General features: G+C 37.4%; 3 protein-coding genes and 1 non-coding gene across 12 annotated transcripts; all 4 read left to right on the top strand.

Moving 5' to 3' along the window:
* The first annotated feature begins 711 nt into the window (after positions 1–711).
* Positions 712–7,203, top strand: LOC135678242 (ubiquitin domain-containing protein DSK2a-like). Of its 8 annotated transcripts, none has more exons than XM_065190816.1 (8): positions 712–1,117; positions 5,026–5,751; positions 5,816–6,027; positions 6,105–6,212; positions 6,281–6,339; positions 6,535–6,566; positions 6,744–6,830; positions 6,943–7,203. In XM_065190816.1, exons 1-8 carry the CDS (start codon positions 895–897, stop codon positions 7,086–7,088), a joined length of 1,593 nt encoding a protein of 530 aa, XP_065046888.1. In that variant the 5' UTR covers positions 712–894; the 3' UTR covers positions 7,089–7,203. The 8 variants fall into 8 exon arrangements, 6 of the variants coding, with proteins under 6 accessions (XP_065046888.1, XP_065046887.1, XP_065046885.1 ...); XM_065190815.1 differs by having other exon boundaries at positions 714–1,117; positions 4,975–5,751; positions 6,317–6,339; XM_065190813.1 differs by having other exon boundaries at positions 715–1,117; positions 4,975–5,751; positions 5,819–6,027.
* A 1,189-nt stretch (positions 7,204–8,392) lies between these two features.
* Positions 8,393–11,852, top strand: LOC135679850 (WUSCHEL-related homeobox 8-like). The gene is made up of 3 exons (XM_065193833.1): positions 8,393–8,950; positions 10,977–11,480; positions 11,560–11,852. The coding sequence occupies exons 1-3, from the start codon at positions 8,671–8,673 to the stop codon at positions 11,643–11,645; spliced, it is 870 nt and encodes a 289-aa protein (XP_065049905.1). The 5' UTR covers positions 8,393–8,670; the 3' UTR covers positions 11,646–11,852.
* Positions 11,853–12,912: 1,060 nt separating this feature from the next.
* LOC103990686 (uncharacterized) lies at positions 12,913–14,809 on the top strand. 2 transcript variants are annotated; one of them, XM_009409913.3, is made up of 2 exons: positions 12,913–13,064; positions 13,331–14,809. In XM_009409913.3, the coding sequence occupies exon 2, from the start codon at positions 13,504–13,506 to the stop codon at positions 14,206–14,208; it is 705 nt and encodes a 234-aa protein (XP_009408188.2). In that variant the 5' UTR covers positions 12,913–13,064; positions 13,331–13,503; the 3' UTR covers positions 14,209–14,809. The 2 variants fall into 2 exon arrangements, with proteins under 2 accessions (XP_009408188.2, XP_065046882.1); XM_065190810.1 differs by having other exon boundaries at positions 12,926–13,064; positions 13,185–14,809.
* Positions 14,810–16,332: 1,523 nt separating this feature from the next.
* Positions 16,333–16,413, top strand: TRNAL-AAG (transfer RNA leucine (anticodon AAG)). The gene has a single exon. It is a non-coding gene; the product is annotated as a tRNA-Leu (tRNA).
* The last annotated feature ends 96 nt before the right edge of the window (positions 16,414–16,509 follow it).

Genomic DNA, 16,509 nt, shown 5'->3' with positions numbered 1-16,509 from the left:
TATCAAACCACGTCTAATCTTATATGTTAGAGCTGAAGTGTGAAGGCCTCGTAAGAAGTCAGAGGTCATTCTTCCCGTAAAGACATTATATATCCTTCTTCCCCGACGGATAAAATCATGTGAATCCATTTCATGATAATAATTACTCACATATTTGGATCACCGATATACTTTCGATGAGGATACATTCCATATTACACCAGTTTAAAATATTAAATCACACATGATTTTAATACTCGCTTATGTTACGTTATCTTAGAAGATAACTTTGATCGGAGGATTCTTCTAATTATATTTTCTAGACCTTATATAAAATATAGATTATAGAGATATTTTCTTTCTATCTTCGTATAATTATGATTATACGAAAGATAGAAAGAGAGGAGAAGTGTGTCACTAGATTTAATCATAATATAAAAATATATAGAACTAAACTTTGATCTATATTATTTAATTTTAATCTTAGTATTAATTTTTTTATATGATATTATTTTATGCTTGTCTTTTTATAATCATCCATTTCTAACTTCATTATATTTATTTTAAAAATTAAAAATAAAAAAAATAAAAAAAAGAAATTACGATCAATTTCTTTGTGTAATATTAATTACCGCATATTTATTATTATTTCCACATAATATTAATTCCAGAGTTAATTACCGTATCTTTATGTAATATTAATTAGCGTATCTTTGTGTAATCTTAATTCGAGAGTATTTGGCGTAACGAAACCGCCGTTACAAAACGCGAAAACAACTCTGGAAGCTTCCAATCCCCTCCTCCTCCTCCGGCCAGTCTTCCCTCTTTTGTGCCGCAGTAAGAGGCCCAAATCCCCTCCCGTTCTTGATCCTATCGATCCTTCGATTGGATCCGATCCTCCTCGGCGCGGCGTTCATGGGCGCCGACGGGGACCCCGACGGCACTGGCGACTCGGACACCGTCACCCTCCAAGTCCGGTGCTCCAACGGGTCCAGGTTCTCCGTAGAGGCCGCCCTCGATTCCACCGTCGGCACCCTCAAGGCTGCCCTCGTCGAGAAATGCGACGTCCCGGCGGAGCAGCAGCGGCTGATCTACAAAGGCCGGATCTTGAAGGACGAGCAGACCCTGCAGAGCTACGGTGCGTCCAGTCACCCTTCCCCCCCACCCCGTGTTGTCTCCCTTTTGTTCCTATTGCTGACGCTTTTTTCTCTTCATGTCTCCTTTTCTTGTGATATTACGTAGAACAGTTATTTCTGTGGAGTAAATATTGTCATTCTCATTTTCACAAACAATTTCTTTATTTTTGTTTCTTTTTATTCCATTGTCTGAAACATCAGGATGTACCTCGAGAACGAGAGAGATGGAAAGAAGAGCATAAGGAATGAAATAAGTGACGCGTTAATGGGCTTCTAAAAGATGAGATAGCTTTCAATGCTATAAATATAAACGAATTTTATTATATTATCTGAGCACAAGTTAGTATGGAGAAATGCTTTTTCATCCTTGTTGTCATCTTGATTACCAGATACCCTAAAACTGAAAGCAAAGTGTTGGAAAAAAACTAGTTGATCAACCTTTTCCTTCGATCAAAATCTTAAGTCTAAAGGAAAGAACATATATATAAGAAATTGCTTTGCTGAGATGAGCTTGTAGAGGCGTGCATTGTCCCTGTGGAAGATATAGGTCTCACTAATATAATTATCCATGGACCAATATAGTAAACAGTTCTGACCATAAGGTTCTTGCTGCACTTGTAATTGGTGAACTAGACTAATGACTATTTATTTGACTTATATAGCAGCATTTTTTTTTGCTAGGATTTAAGGTTTTTTGTCTGCAATATGGAATTGCTAATAGGTAAATTTTTTTAATGCGGTTGTAAAAGCTCTAGACCACCTATTTCTAATAATCTGGTTTTATTGGATGAATTTAAACAATGGACAAATGGATTTGTTTTTAATTAGTGTTGGCAAAAGAAAATTTCCATACAGATAGAAGATTTGACTAATGTGTAAATTTTCCCCTGAATCGCTTTGAACTAATTTCATTAATTATGGTGGAGATGTATGAACAAGCCATTGCAAATAGGCCTTTTGTTCTCTTCAGCATAAACAAGAATTATGCAATTTTCATGTTTAGTATTGATTTATTCTTTTTTGTTTTTAGTTATGCCTTATGTTGTCTTTGTTTAGATGTGGCCTTTTTTTAAAATAACATGTGCCTGCTTTAATTGATTTGTTGGGAAACTAATTCATTGTCCTCAACCTTGATGCTTCTTAAATTATTTTCTGTTTTGAGTGTTGGTTAATCTCATTAATGACATGAAATTAGGTACTTTTTACAAAAAGATCAGAGAGGCATGCTAAAGTATATATGCCATTATAAATGGATAGATTCTTTTAGGCGTCAGGCTTGGCATGACTCTTCAAGCACATGCTGATACTTACTGAAAACTCACTTGGGCTTAGTTGTTCTACTCAAGCTTGGGCCTGTCAAATATATTTTGTCCAATCAACATGCATGCTTCTGGTGTTACGACAGCACAGCTCATTGAGGGTCTAGTTTTTCCATCATGGAAGTTGTAGAAACATATCAAAGAATCCCTGAGAAATTGGACATGCAATGGATGTTTGTTCCTAAAATTAACTAATGAGTATAAAACAATTGATTTGTTAGTGAAACAAAACAATTAACCTGTGCATGAGGCCATCATTTCTAGCCTGGCAGGCTAGTTCATGCTGTAAGGTAGTTTTGAGCAATAGATGTCGGAAGGGTGGTTCCAGGCTTGCAGCGTTGTAACAGCCAAGTGAGAAATCATTCTAGTGAATACATATTTTACCAGTTACTGTGGTTGACGGTACAGGGACTTTATTCGTTGTTATTACCAAGTCATTCAGTATGCATCAGTTCATTCCTCTAGAATGAGAAACTTTGTGGATAGCCTCCCAATGTTAAATTGCGGCATATATGAAAGAATGGATGTATCTAGGAGAATTTCAGAATTTGGGTGGGTATGCATGCAATAGCCCCTAAATTGATGTAGGTTTTCTTTATTTTTATTAATTTTCATTGATTTATTTGTTGTTCTTGCCTTATGAACAAATTGGGTCAACTGATACCCTTTGACTGTCTGTTTCAAGCAGGCTATAATTGTTAAGAAGAGAGACAAAAGCATGCTCTGGTTCTCGCTAAAGGAGCAATTAGCTGATGGTAGATATTATTATGGCTGATTTATTTCCTATTTAAGATTCCTTCTAAGTTTTACTGGGTTACATAATAATTTTATATGGGGGCTCTCGGCTGAATAAGTTCACATGAACTATTGAAGAAAAAAAAAAAAAAAAAAGAGATGGTCATAGAGGCCCTTACTGTATTCCGATTCTATTTGTTCCTCTATTCTTCTGTTGATTTTCTTCACAAATTTCTTTTGGGAAAATCCAGCCAGCTCTAGACACTTTATTCCTCCAACTCCCTAACAATAAAGTGCATCCAAATATGTTTTGAAGGAAGCAAGTAGAAGGCAATTTAGAGAAATTTAAAGTGAGGGCCTATTGTGGTAGAGAACAGCTTTGGTGAAGGAAAAAAAAAACAGAAATAATGATAATGAAGGAAGATAAAGTATATGCATAAACCACAATAACTAAAAACTTCTTTATCTGGTTCATTACAAATTGTCTTGAACTTTTCTCTTTGACACTTTGCAGTTTAATTGGAAGTCTAACAATCCATAGTAATAATAAAAAACTTTACATCTAGATCACATATTCAACAAAAGACTTCTATGATGATTTATGTTGCAATTGTCGCAACAATTTATTTAAAGAAGCTAAAATTATGAATGATTTTTTAATTGTTAATAACAGCAGGTTTTTTGTGCATTTTGAGTTGACTTGAAGTTGTACTTGCAGAACATGGGAAGGCCTTAATCCTAAGTCCAGTAATCTGCCAAAGTTTTCCATTCACAGAAGAAATCTAGTTTATTGTGGACTGCAGCAGCTTTTGACTGTTCAAGCTTATTGGTTTTTATAGGAAAACTAAGTTTTTGACTGCAGAAGCTTCAAATTCTATAATAGAAAAGCCCTAAGAGATTTGGACTTCGGAGTAGAATAAAGAGAATTAGTTCAGGTTTTATTAGAGGTTTTCGTAGGAAATTTAGTTTCGGTTGAAATATTAACCAAAAATGAATGCTTATAAAACCACCAGTAGTGCAATTTGGTCCAAAGCACAACGGAAGGTTTGTATTGAGCTATGCATTTCTCTTGGTCTTTAATGAACTATGATATGATATTTTACTATGGTATTTTGGGGTGTGGATTTGGGTTGCTCTAATAAATGGAAATAACAGTGTTTGAATAAGATTAAGATTGGCTTATAAGGGTCTGATGGGTGTATTATTGTTAATTTCAGTATAAGCATTTTGGTCAGTAGCTCAGGTTTAACGAAGTTAACAAACCAATTATCCTATCAGGTCTGGTCGTAGCAATTGATCTTAGAGTCGACGTAGTATTGAAGCATGATAAGGGGCTCAAATTAGAAAGGACTACCTATGAATTGAGTCAAATGACTCGTCACGGTGTGGAGCTACCATTGGGCTACCCCACATGCACAATGCCAGGGTTTGACTTGGACTATATGTTAAGCCTTGACGAAGGTGTCAAGCTCTTAAGTTGGGTCTTTAAGCATAATTTTCAGAAATTGGAGATGTTGATAACAGTGTAGTTTATTGGCACATTCAAATTGATAATGGGAGAATTTTTCATTTTTAACATGTAAACTGGTGAGAAATGTTTTTTATATCTTTTTTTATTAATCCAAGCTGTTATTACTCAAATGTAGTGTTGGATGCTTGTTTGGATTCTCAAATGTTTAAAATTACTAGCGTACTAATTTAGTAAGGAAACCAACTCAAATCTTAGATGTGGTTGGATCTCTTGGTGTCCATTTTGATCAATTATTTTCTAAGTATTTCTTTTTCTTTTCATTTTTCTTTCGTAGGATTGGCATCAAATCACACAATTCATTTGATTCGTGCTTTAACACCACCAGCTGCATCTGCTGAAGCAGCAACAGCTAGCCATGAAGCTTCAAGGGAACCAAACAATACTATAGGTGTCGAGACGGCTGTTTCTAATGAAGGTGGGCAATTTGGAGGAACTGATTCTGGAGGCATGCTCTTTCGAGGCATTGGTGTTAACAGGAGAGATGGCACAGGATCCGGATTTTTGGGATTTGGCTTACCAGAACTTAACCAGATGCAGCAACAGCTGGCTCAGAATCCTAGTATGATGAGGGAAATAATGAACATGCCTGCCATGCAAAGTTTGATGAATAATCCTGATCTAATTCGAGGCATGATAATGAACAATCCTCAAATGCGTGAAATCATAGACAGGAATCCTGAATTTGCACACATTCTTAATGACCCCAGTACTCTCCGACAGTCTCTAGAAGTTATGAGGAATCCTGAACTAGTGAGAGAATTGATGCGGAACACTGATAGGGCTATGAGCAACATTGAATCATCCCCAGAAGGATTCAACATGCTTAGGCGCATGTATGAAACTGTCCAGGAGCCATTTCTAAATGCTACAACCACTGCAGGGGAAATGGGGAATGACTTGGGTCAAAACCCATTTGTGGCACTTTTGGGTAACCAAGGTGCTACACAGGCAGGAAATCAGACACCTAGTCAATCTGGAACTAGTTCAGATGTAGCAACGGAATCTGCTGCACCAAACAGTAACCCACTTCCCAATCCATGGAGCAGAACTGGTAAGTTGTTTTGTATTCTTCACATGGTTTATTGGTGGTCATGTGCTCAAAGTTAATGCATCAGTAGGAGCTGCACAGACTACCAACTTGAGATCTGCGCCTGCAAGTGATGGAAGGTCTACAGGCATTGCTGGGTTAGGTGGATTTGGTTTGCCAGAGTTGGAAAGGATGGCTGGTGGTGTGCCTGACCCATCCTTTTTAAATCAGCTTTTACAGAATCCAGCCATCATGCAGATGATGCAGAGTCTCCTCTCCAACCCTCAGTTTATGAATCAGGTATGTGTATTCCATTGTGAATTCGGTAGAACTATCATCGTTGCTTTTCCATTTTTATGATTGTCGCTTATCATTAGGTCTTGAGTCCACAACTCTGTGGCTTGTTGGGATCCAATTCCCAGCTTAGTGACGTGTTGCAGAACCCGGAATTGATTCGCCAGCTTACTTCTCCTGAGACGATGCAGGTAACTTCATTGGCGATCCTATTTTATATGTGATGTCCTGTTATTCAGTTTATTCTTCCTGTTTGCAGCAACTTCTATCTTTTCAACAATCATTTTTATCCCAGGTTGTTCGGCAGCAGCCAAGACAGTAAGTACCACCTATAAAACATTACTTTTACTTTGTTAATCTGCTTTATCATCAACTTTTTTTATTTTATCACTAATCGAAAGAAGTTTTTATTTCATGTCATAAGATTTGATTGATATTTCTTCCTCTTGCGAGTTTTCTCTGGCTCTATTTTGATCTTTGATCTATATTCTGATTTCGTGCTCCTTGTTGCAGGGAACAAAATCAGACCAGTGATGGCGCGGCAGGTATGAGGAAATAATCTGATGCATCTAATCCTTGGGTCCTGTTGATACATGTTCTTTCATAAATCTGTGATCTGGTTGTTCTCAATATCTCAAATACTTCCGACTCAATCATAATACCGGACAATGGGCTGATACTTCTTCAGTCAAATGTGCATTTATCATTTTGCTTTGCTACAGGAGTAACGAACAACAATGGGCTGGGACTTCTGATGAACATGTTCAGTGGGCTTGGGTCTGGTACTGGTGTTGCTGATAATCCTGTTGGTTGTGCATTCTATGCCATGTCAAGAAATACTAGAACGTGTTTTTGCTGCGAAAATCTGAACCCTGAAAAAGTTGAGTATTAAACGTTTCCATTAATCTCTTTATGTTGCAGTGCCTCCGGAGGAGCGATATGCGACACAGCTGACCCAGCTACGAGAAATGGGTTTCTTCGACACTCGAGAGAACATTCGTGCTTTAAGTGCCACTGCTGGCAACATCCATGCAGCCGTCGAATGGCTGTTAAGAAATCTTGAGTGATAGTGATCATGTTTGCTCTGCCATTTTTAACATACCTCGCAACTGTGGTGATGATGATTTCAATGTCATAATTTTGGCAAGGCATAATCATTAATCATACATACATATTTATACACACTGTTGGAGAGTTGTGAAATCTGCTGTGCAATTGTTTGATTTACACGTTTTGCACCTGTCACTGAGTTTTTTGTCCTCTCTCTCTCTCTCTCTCTGTGCTGACAACTTTATAGCTTGTGCTCATCACAAGCATGCAATTTAACCATTATGGCCTGTTGACAACTTTTCACTATGATTAAATTTTTTTTCAGGCCAGACTGCTTGAACAATAGTCAAAGAGACAAAGATTGCATGATCCACATGACAACCCCCGTTTCTGAACCACACCTTCCTTCATCCCTCGTCCATGATTGCCTCCCTGGTCAACACAAATTGCTGCTGCCTTTGGGCCTCGATCGAATCCACATGCTGCCGATGTTGATGGGTGAATTCCCTGTCTTCTCATGGTTGACTTCTCTCATCTCTCCTCGTGGTTTGCCTTTTTTCGACCTTCCTAAGACATCGACACTCGAATTTTACTTACTTTTTTTAATTATATACTGTAAGATAAACTTAATGGCCATTTCTCCCCTAATCCATAATATTAATTAAATATCAAGTCAAACATGGATAGGTAGATATATGATCTATTTTGATACCATGACAAAGATTTTAGTTAGATTATCAGCATCTAACAATTTTACGAATATATCAAATCTATATTAAGTTATAGCAAAAACGAAAAGAAAGGAAGCAGGTGAATCCAGTTCGAAGTGATAGTATGAAACCTTTTGTAGTCGTTCCATAAGACATAACATATGCTCAATCCATGTGTTGTTTTCATAGATAAGCTCCATGTCTATAAGGAAATAATTATTTATATTATTTAATATTTTTAATTGATAAAAAAAGAGTGATCTTATTGGATATTAAAAAATAATTATATTTTAAAAATGATGGGTATCATCATATGCTATAATTTAATTTTTCGATAATAAGTTAAAATGATTATATTAATGATACCAAGAGGAATAGAGTAAAACTTTAAAAACTCATAAAAATAAATATTTAAACACTCCTTGATTTAGATATAACTTATATGTATATTAATGATGGTAAAATATTTATGTAGTCAATTTTAAATAGTTATTGTATATATATATATATATATATATTATTTTAAAAATTAAATTATAATTCGAACTATCCATCACTTAAATGCCGGTCTCTTCTCTCGCTTTCCCCTCCCTCCGCTTCTATCTCTTCTTTGCTGGTAATCTGTGCACGCAGCGCACGCAGTACTGCTGCACCAATACCACCGACGGAGCAGAGGCGTCGGTGGTCTTGGAGAGGGCGCATGAACCTTCTCGAGGTCGCGCGTGCCGCCGGGTGAGCTCTTTCCGTTCTCTCCTGTCCTGGTTTTCCTTTACTGCCGACGCTGCCGTTCCTTGCCCTGTTTTGTGCGAATTGCTGCGGATAGATGCGTGGTTGAGCGCCGGAGCTGGGAAAGGAGGGGGCTTGACGAGGCAGAGGTGAGGAGGGGCGGATGGAAAGAGAGATTGGTTGGAAAAAGGCCAGGGTTTTGATGGAGGCGACGCGAAGAACGGAGTGGGTGTGGGCTTCTGGTGGTAATGGTGAGAGGACCGACGGAGGCGAGGGGAGTGGAGGAGGAGAAGGTGTGGCAGTGGAAAGGGTTCTCTTCGTGAAGGTGATGACAGACGAGCAGATGGAGATCCTCCGTAGTCAGATCGCCGTCTACGCCACCATATCCGAGCAGCTCATCGAGATGCACAAGATCATTACTGCCTACCAAGACTCCCTCTCAGGTGACCTCCTCTTCTTCTTGATGTAATCTTCATATTCCAGGTCGTTTAGAATCTGTGACAAATGTTAAAAGAACGAATTTTTATGGGGAAACATGATCTAGCCGTGTCACTTTGTTTCCATGTGTTGAGATATCGACATAATTTTGACTTTTTGGACTTAGAATTGTTCTTTCCGCTTGCCTATTTCTCATTAGTCAATGCTGTGCTTCCTTTTGGCAATGATCTTGACATCCTTTCTCTTTTCCCCCGAAGTTGCAGGCATTAGGCTTTCCTTTTTCTGCTTTCCATAGAGCAACTGTACTTGCATGCATGCATCACTTTGATGCTGTTTTAGATCCTTTTTTGGTGCAGTAGTTGTGTTTCGCCAAATCATAAGGAATTGTATTACATGATTTGGCTACTCGAAACGGAACAACTCTGATGTTTCTGTTAGTTGAGCATATTTAGAGGGCTAATGCAAGTGCGGGAAGTGCACAACATTTTCTGGTGACATTTTGAGGTTGTTTTGGTTCCAACTGCTTGGGATGACAGGTTTGATATGATTAAGGTGCTGATCTTTGTTTCCTTTTACCTTGGGTACTTTAGTACTGTGCCACGGTGAGTGTTCTCCTTCGCGACTCGAGTGATCAGGGTTTAATGCGTGGAAACAACCTTAAGCACCGGTGTTTACATGAAGTATTAAAAATTTGAGATATTGTTGGTCAGTGCCCTGTGGTAGTACTTCGTGCAGTTTGACCTTATTTGATGATTTAGATTGTTTCATCTTGCCTTATTCAGTATTGGAACATATAATTTTCTTTTATGAGGCTTTAACGTGCAACAGAACCGTACAGAAAGAACTCGATGTTCAATTTTTGTTCTAGAATTGGTTTTTATCATAGTGCTGCTATCTTTTGTCGGGAGGAAAGTCTGAGTTATGAAGTAAGAACTCGTGCATGCCTGATTATGGATGAGTTAGCTTGGTGTTACTCAAATGAGCGTGCTACTGTATTTAAATGCTTGAAAAAACAATAGAATACACTAGGTGATTGTTGAGGAGGTACATCCTACTGGATCTGATTCTTGTGGTTTGTGACACTTTGTGACTTCAAGCATAAATGTAAGAAAATGTAATTAGCTATATGAAGATTATGAGGAAGGGGGCTGTATTAGGAGATTCTGACAGGATCTAGGTGATATGAAATCTGTAACAGTGCTGTCAATTAATTTTGGATTTAAAGAAGAGTTCTGATTTTGTACATGTTAAAGAGCTTACCTTTCCCCATGCTTGGAAGATCTATTAGCTATTGTTTATATGCCGATAGGTAGGTATCAAGATGGAGTTACCTTTTGTGGTTTTTGCATCCTGAGTTTCATGGCATTTTGTGCTCCAAGGAGCATGGTTACGTTGTAATCATTTTGTTACTGATTTAATATAATTTTCTTTCTGGTTTGGAAAAAAAAATACAAAATGATGGTGTTTATGGCTAGGTCGATCATTGTTGCACAGAATAAACAAATTTTTTTACTCGCAGACCTTGTTGATACTTCACAGAATAAACAAAACATTAATATCTGTTCTCTCTGATCCCCGCGCAAAGCATCGGGTTTTGATCTATTACCTACAAACTGCCCACATTGTTTTACAGAATTATTCAGAAGTGTTTGTCTTAGGCATAAAATTTCTGAATTTATGAAAAAATAAACAAGAACCGTGGACTGAATCTTTCACGTATTCCAGTGGCATCATGAAGACCAGTTGACAAAAATAACAATTGACACTCGATTCATTTTCTGAAGATAATAGTTGATCATGCACCTTATTCTAGTTACTTAAAACATTTGAGTTCATATCAATATGCTGAAAATACATGAGTGCTTTTATATCTTCCCTTGTTACCTGCAAAATTTACATGCACTGAACAGCTAGAACACCGATAAAAGTTTAATCACTATTACAGAAACCATTTATAGTTTGACCGAGTGGAAAAATGATTGATTGTTTCCTGCTGTTTACCTTCTCTATACATCATGGTCATTTGTCTAGGAATGAAGCTGGGTGGAATCTATGTTGATCCCCTATTGGCATCCGGTGGTCACAAACTCACTGCTAGGCAGCGATGGACTCCAACAAGTATGCAGCTACAAATGCTTGAGACCATCTTTAATCAAGGCTATGGGACTCCAAGCAAGCAGAAGATAAAGCATATAACAATTGAGCTATCACAACATGGTCAGATCTCTGAATCCAATGTCTACAACTGGTTCCAGAATAGAAGGGCACGATCAAAGAAAATGCAGAAGATGGCTGCATTGCCAAGTAATTCTGAGTCTGAAATTGAGACAGATGAGGATTCCCCTAATGAAAAGAAACTTAGGCCCGATAAGAATGTGCCTGTGACAATTAGAAGTGATCCCATCTACAATATGCAAATAAGTGCAGAAGTCCATCTGTTAGATCAAACACAAGGCATATACCAGTTGAATGGCAGTTCAGAGTGTTGCGTCAGTTTGGACCAAATGTCCTATGCAAATGTTCTATCAACCCCGAGTAGGGTTTCTTGACTTTTCCCCCATCTTTTACCTTTGTAAGAATTTGTTTTTTTTTTTGACTTGATTAATTGATGCAGGATTAGACCACTTGATGGATAAGTTTGATATCCCGATGAGCTTTAGCCCTTTCCATCCGGGAGAAAGTTACGATGGCATTGGTTGACATTGCATCTGAGTTCGGTTGATCATCACTCGAGGATGACACAAGTCACATTTAGGGAACCGCACAAGTTTATTGGGGGAAATTGGATGGATTGCTTTCGGGACATCATATTTGTTATTAGGATTGACTAGATCTCTCTTTGTCATCCTTCAAACAGTTTTCTTGTTCCTTTTTACAGCAAACATTAATAACAATACGATGTTCATGCATTTATACATTTTTATCATCTTTTTCTCCAGTTTTTAGTGTTTCTTCTTCGATTTCTTCCTTCTGCTTGTATCTCTTTTGGATTACTTCAAACATAATAGACTCAGTACCTTGAAGACATCTTACAGAGCATGATCCTTCTACTGAATAGGATAAAATTAGCACCCGAAACCAAAACAACTTTCTAGTTTCTTCACTAGGAATTAGATTTAGCAGACTTGGGTCTGGTTTTTGCTGCATGATAGAACAACATGAACAATTGGCTTTTCTGCCAGGGAGAATGTGCTCTTTTTGATTCCCACTGAAGATTGTTGCAGGAGACCATACACCACTGGTGATCTTTGCTCCAGTGAACCTGGAAGCATTTATTGCATGTCTGATATAAGTTTCAGGATAGAGTTGACTTTAAAGTGGCCACTGTTTAGCTGGAACTCCAACACAAGTAAATAGAGTTGACTTTTTTTAAGCATGTGAAAAGTGACTAAGCTGACCACCTTCAACCAAATATGTGATCTTGGTGATACTTATATGCCATTGTTTTAGCAAGATTGACCTCCTACCATAAAATAATTCTATGTCTAACAAAGACAAAATGTAAATAGAATGAAATATGCAACAGTATCTTATTGCATCTGCACAATTTACTAACTCTTTCACTACTTTTTTTTGTGAAAAATAAGTTGTCCTGCAGGGTGTTGAAAAATAATTTGAAGTTGGTAGGATTGAATCATTCACAGAGAAGAAATAAAAGAGTTACTATATTTAAATTTAAATTTTTATTTATTTTACAAAGGCATAAGATATACATAAATAATGTCCTAATCTAATATCATCAGAACTATTAATATGCACTTTTGTGATTCAAAATTTATCTTATCTTTGAAATATTCATGCAAGAGATAGAGATTTAAATGACTTAAAAATAAACCCTATTCAAAGAATAATTTTTTAAAATAATTTTTATATATCCATTAATTTTGGAAGGAATATTTTTTATCGATATTTATATATCCATTAATGGCACTCTCGTAATTTTAATTTTATCCGGAGAGAATTCGTTGGTTTCGACTGTCTCTCCTCTCTCTCTCTCTCTCTCTCTCTCTCTCTCTCATGGGTTTTGATCCAAAAAGAATCCATCTTTCGGTGGAAGCCCTCCCTCGATTGAGTTCTCCCATCGCAAGAAAACCCTAATCGCCGCTTCCGGGGAACGAGGTAGTTATCTCCATCCTTATAATCTCGTTAGCTTTGATACGATCCATCAAGTCCGATCGATCTTGGCACAATCTCACGTCAAGGAACCATCTTTGGGTCTTGCTCGATGGTTTCTTGTAGCCGAACGAATCCTCGTGGGGTTTGGCTGATGGTAGCTGAAAGTTCCTTGCTTGATTCTGTCCTTGTTCCTGAAATGAGAAGATCCGCTTGGTTCCTTGGAGGTTCGATTGATCCGCTGTTTGTTTCTGTTTGAATCTTGTTGGTAGATGGATTCTTGTGGAAAACGTTCGAGATTTAGTGGGCGGTTTTCTGGAATCTGAATTGTCGGCAAGGACTATCTGGTTGGCTGATTAATGATGTGAATTGGAATAATTCACGACATGGATCGATCAGGGTCGAACTTTTGATGCAAAATCCTTGAGCGCTAAGGGGTAATTAGATGGAGTCTTTCAATGTTAACACCCATTTGCCTCCTCGGAAGCGCCTGCTAGCTGAACTCAAGAGGGAGGGTTCCGATTTTGATTTCCTGCCACCGGTTCCTTTTCTTTCTGGTGACCTTGGTGCCCAGCTCCGTGATTCTATTAACTCTCCAAGGTCGAATCCAGAAGAGATCATTGAGGTTGCGAAGTCGGTGGCTTCAGCTGCCGCTGAAGTTGCAGCAGCAGCTAAAAGGATTGCAACCGAGAAAGCAGCTGCAGCTGCAAAGGCCAAGGCTTCTGCCAAGAGTGCACTACTGTTTCTGGATTCAGTTTCGAGGAGGAGAAAATCTGGAAAGGGTTGCATGGCCAGAACCAGAGCGAGGAAGAAACAGATGCCTGTTAAGCTCTTGTATAAGACTCACCATCGTCTGGGGAGCCAAGAAACAGATGAAGAACTTGCCAGGAAATTGCATCGTGTCATAAATAGTTCATCTAGAATCTCAAAGAATAAGCGAAGGAGCATTCGAAATGCTGTCTGCAATGAGAAGTCATCTGTTTTGCATGAGAAGAGCAGTAGGATAAGCAAATGTTCCATAGATAAATCAGAAGAGAAGATTGTCGGCTGTTCCGAAGACATTTTTGAGAGGGAGGAAGAATCCAGTTACTGCACAGAGACACAATATAGTGGATCTAAGGTTATAAAAAAGCTGATGGTTGGAAAGTGAGAATTAAGAAAAAGAAGTTGCCTTTGAATCAACATCATGTCCAAGATCAAACAGAGCTTAAAAAATTGCCACCTTTTGCAAATCGTCATAATTTTACCAGAGAATCAAAGTTGGAAAATGTAGAAAGTAATGTCTTCAAATGATTTAAAACCTTCTGATGATGGTGGGATGTCAATGTAGATTACATCAGCATGGAAGCAAGAAGATCGAGTTGTCACAAAGCTTATCTGATTGCAAGATGTTGCATTCTTTATGTTAAGATCCTTCAGTAACCATGACCTCTGGCAGTCAGTTGATAGCTTGACACAGATGATTTTGGAGCTCGCAATGGCATTCTTGGCATTTGGCGTCAACTGTAAGTTCCATATGCATGTGACATGAACAGGGAGTTAAACAGATCCTCTGCAGAATAGTTGTTTGTTTACAGATTGTCCATGAGGTCTTTGCTTTATATTCGATGTTCAGTAGTGGTTTTCTTAGGTTTGTTTTAGTGTCACTTGATGTATTTGCTACTTCTTACACCTTTGTGATATTTGTATTTCTAAATCAGAATAAGTCTGTTTTTAGTTATTAATGCACATCATACTAGTTCTTATTCCAATTATGATAGAATATGTTATTTTAGAGAAAGGGAATAAACTTCCCACACATGCAAAAATAAATTCCATGTAAATATATATATATATATATATATATATATATGCATTGCTAGCTAGAATATCACATTCAGCAATGATATATGTTGTGTGTGTGGAACATGTCATATTAGGAACCATTGGAGAATGGAATAGGCAAAGTAAGTCAATTACATCAATTTGCTGTGCCATAATATCAATTTGATTGAACATCTTAGTTTTAGGAACAAGATGATATCAAACATCTGCAAAAAAAGCAATATCATCTTAATTAATGATTTGAGCAGTGAGCATCTATCTGGTTACATCAGTGGTGTTTCGTCTGTTAAAAGTGAAGATATTTAGATATATGCAGGCACACTTTGTTAAATGACTTGAGCTGGTTTAGTGGAAGCTAAAATAGCTAAAAGAAGAGCTCCACTTGATGCTCATCATATGCTGTTACCTAAGCCTGAAAAGTGCATCCATGAATGAGTTCTGATATGTGACAAAGAGATTGCATCATCAAGTCAGGAATTGCTCACAGAGTACATTGTAGACCAGGATTCCTTCAACTCTCTTTTTCTTTTTTGCACCTATCATGATTAGGAAAAGCTACTAAATGCAGCAGATCTCAATGTTGTAAGAGGTCAAAATATATGGATAGATCATAGATCCATCTGAGCAACATTGGTTGGTGGATCTTATTGATTTGCCATGTGAAATAAGTTCAGTGAGAACTATTGCAGCTTTATGCTATAAATGATAAGACTAAATAAATCTACAGTGTCTTGTATGCCTACCAACACATGTTTAGTTTGTATCTGTGCCAATTTTGCATGGTTTCATCCAAGTTGGACATGGTACACAATTTTCTTCACAAATCAAAAAACTAGTCTAATAATTTGAGGTTGGTATAGAGAAAGTAATTGGGTTCTGGACCAGGTGGAACACCTAGGACATAAGCAAAATTTCATTATGCTAAGATTTTATTTAGGCACTAGATTTAGTAGGGTGGATCAAGAAAGTATTCTTCGACTGTGTGAAGCACCTGAGCAGCTACTGTTCTCCATAAAGTTTATAGGCAAAATTGTGGACTGTGGGAACTCTGCAATTAAGGTGGAAATTATAGTAATTAATAAAATTGAGAAATTATGTTTGGAGAAAAACATTTTTAGTGATGTTTTAACGTTATCAATTAGCTTATCTGGTGTAGATGACAGGTGGATAGGAAGGAGTCCATTGCATTATTATTATTTTTTCTTAATCCTTCTTTAGTATGAACTATATTTATGTGTTGTTTGTAAATTTTTTTTACTCTAACACCGTTCGATTTGAGGGAGAAATACAAATTATATTTTTTCAAAAAAATTATTTTCTAATTACTCTCTTACTATGGACATGCTAAAAATAATGTTTTCTAAAAAAAATATAATTATTGTCAAATAAAGAAAATTTGTTCTATTTATTTTTTAAATAAATATAATTCTGTCTTGATATTTATCATCTTGTTGAGATGGCCGAGTTGGTCTAAGGCGCCAGATTAAGGTTCTGGTCCGAAAGGGCGTGGGTTCAAATCCCACTCTCAACAATATTTGTTTTTTATTATACGCCTATATAAGGCTCAAATCCTAGATCAGATGCAATCTCCGTGACCAACAACTAGTTGGGGCAGTCCAACGCCCAA

The sequence above is a fragment of the Musa acuminata genome, chromosome BXJ1-7 (genome assembly GCF_036884655.1).
Source record: "Musa acuminata AAA Group cultivar baxijiao chromosome BXJ1-7, Cavendish_Baxijiao_AAA, whole genome shotgun sequence".
NCBI lineage: Eukaryota > Viridiplantae > Streptophyta > Magnoliopsida > Zingiberales > Musaceae > Musa > Musa acuminata.
This window is presented reverse-complemented; position numbering and strand designations above follow the sequence as displayed.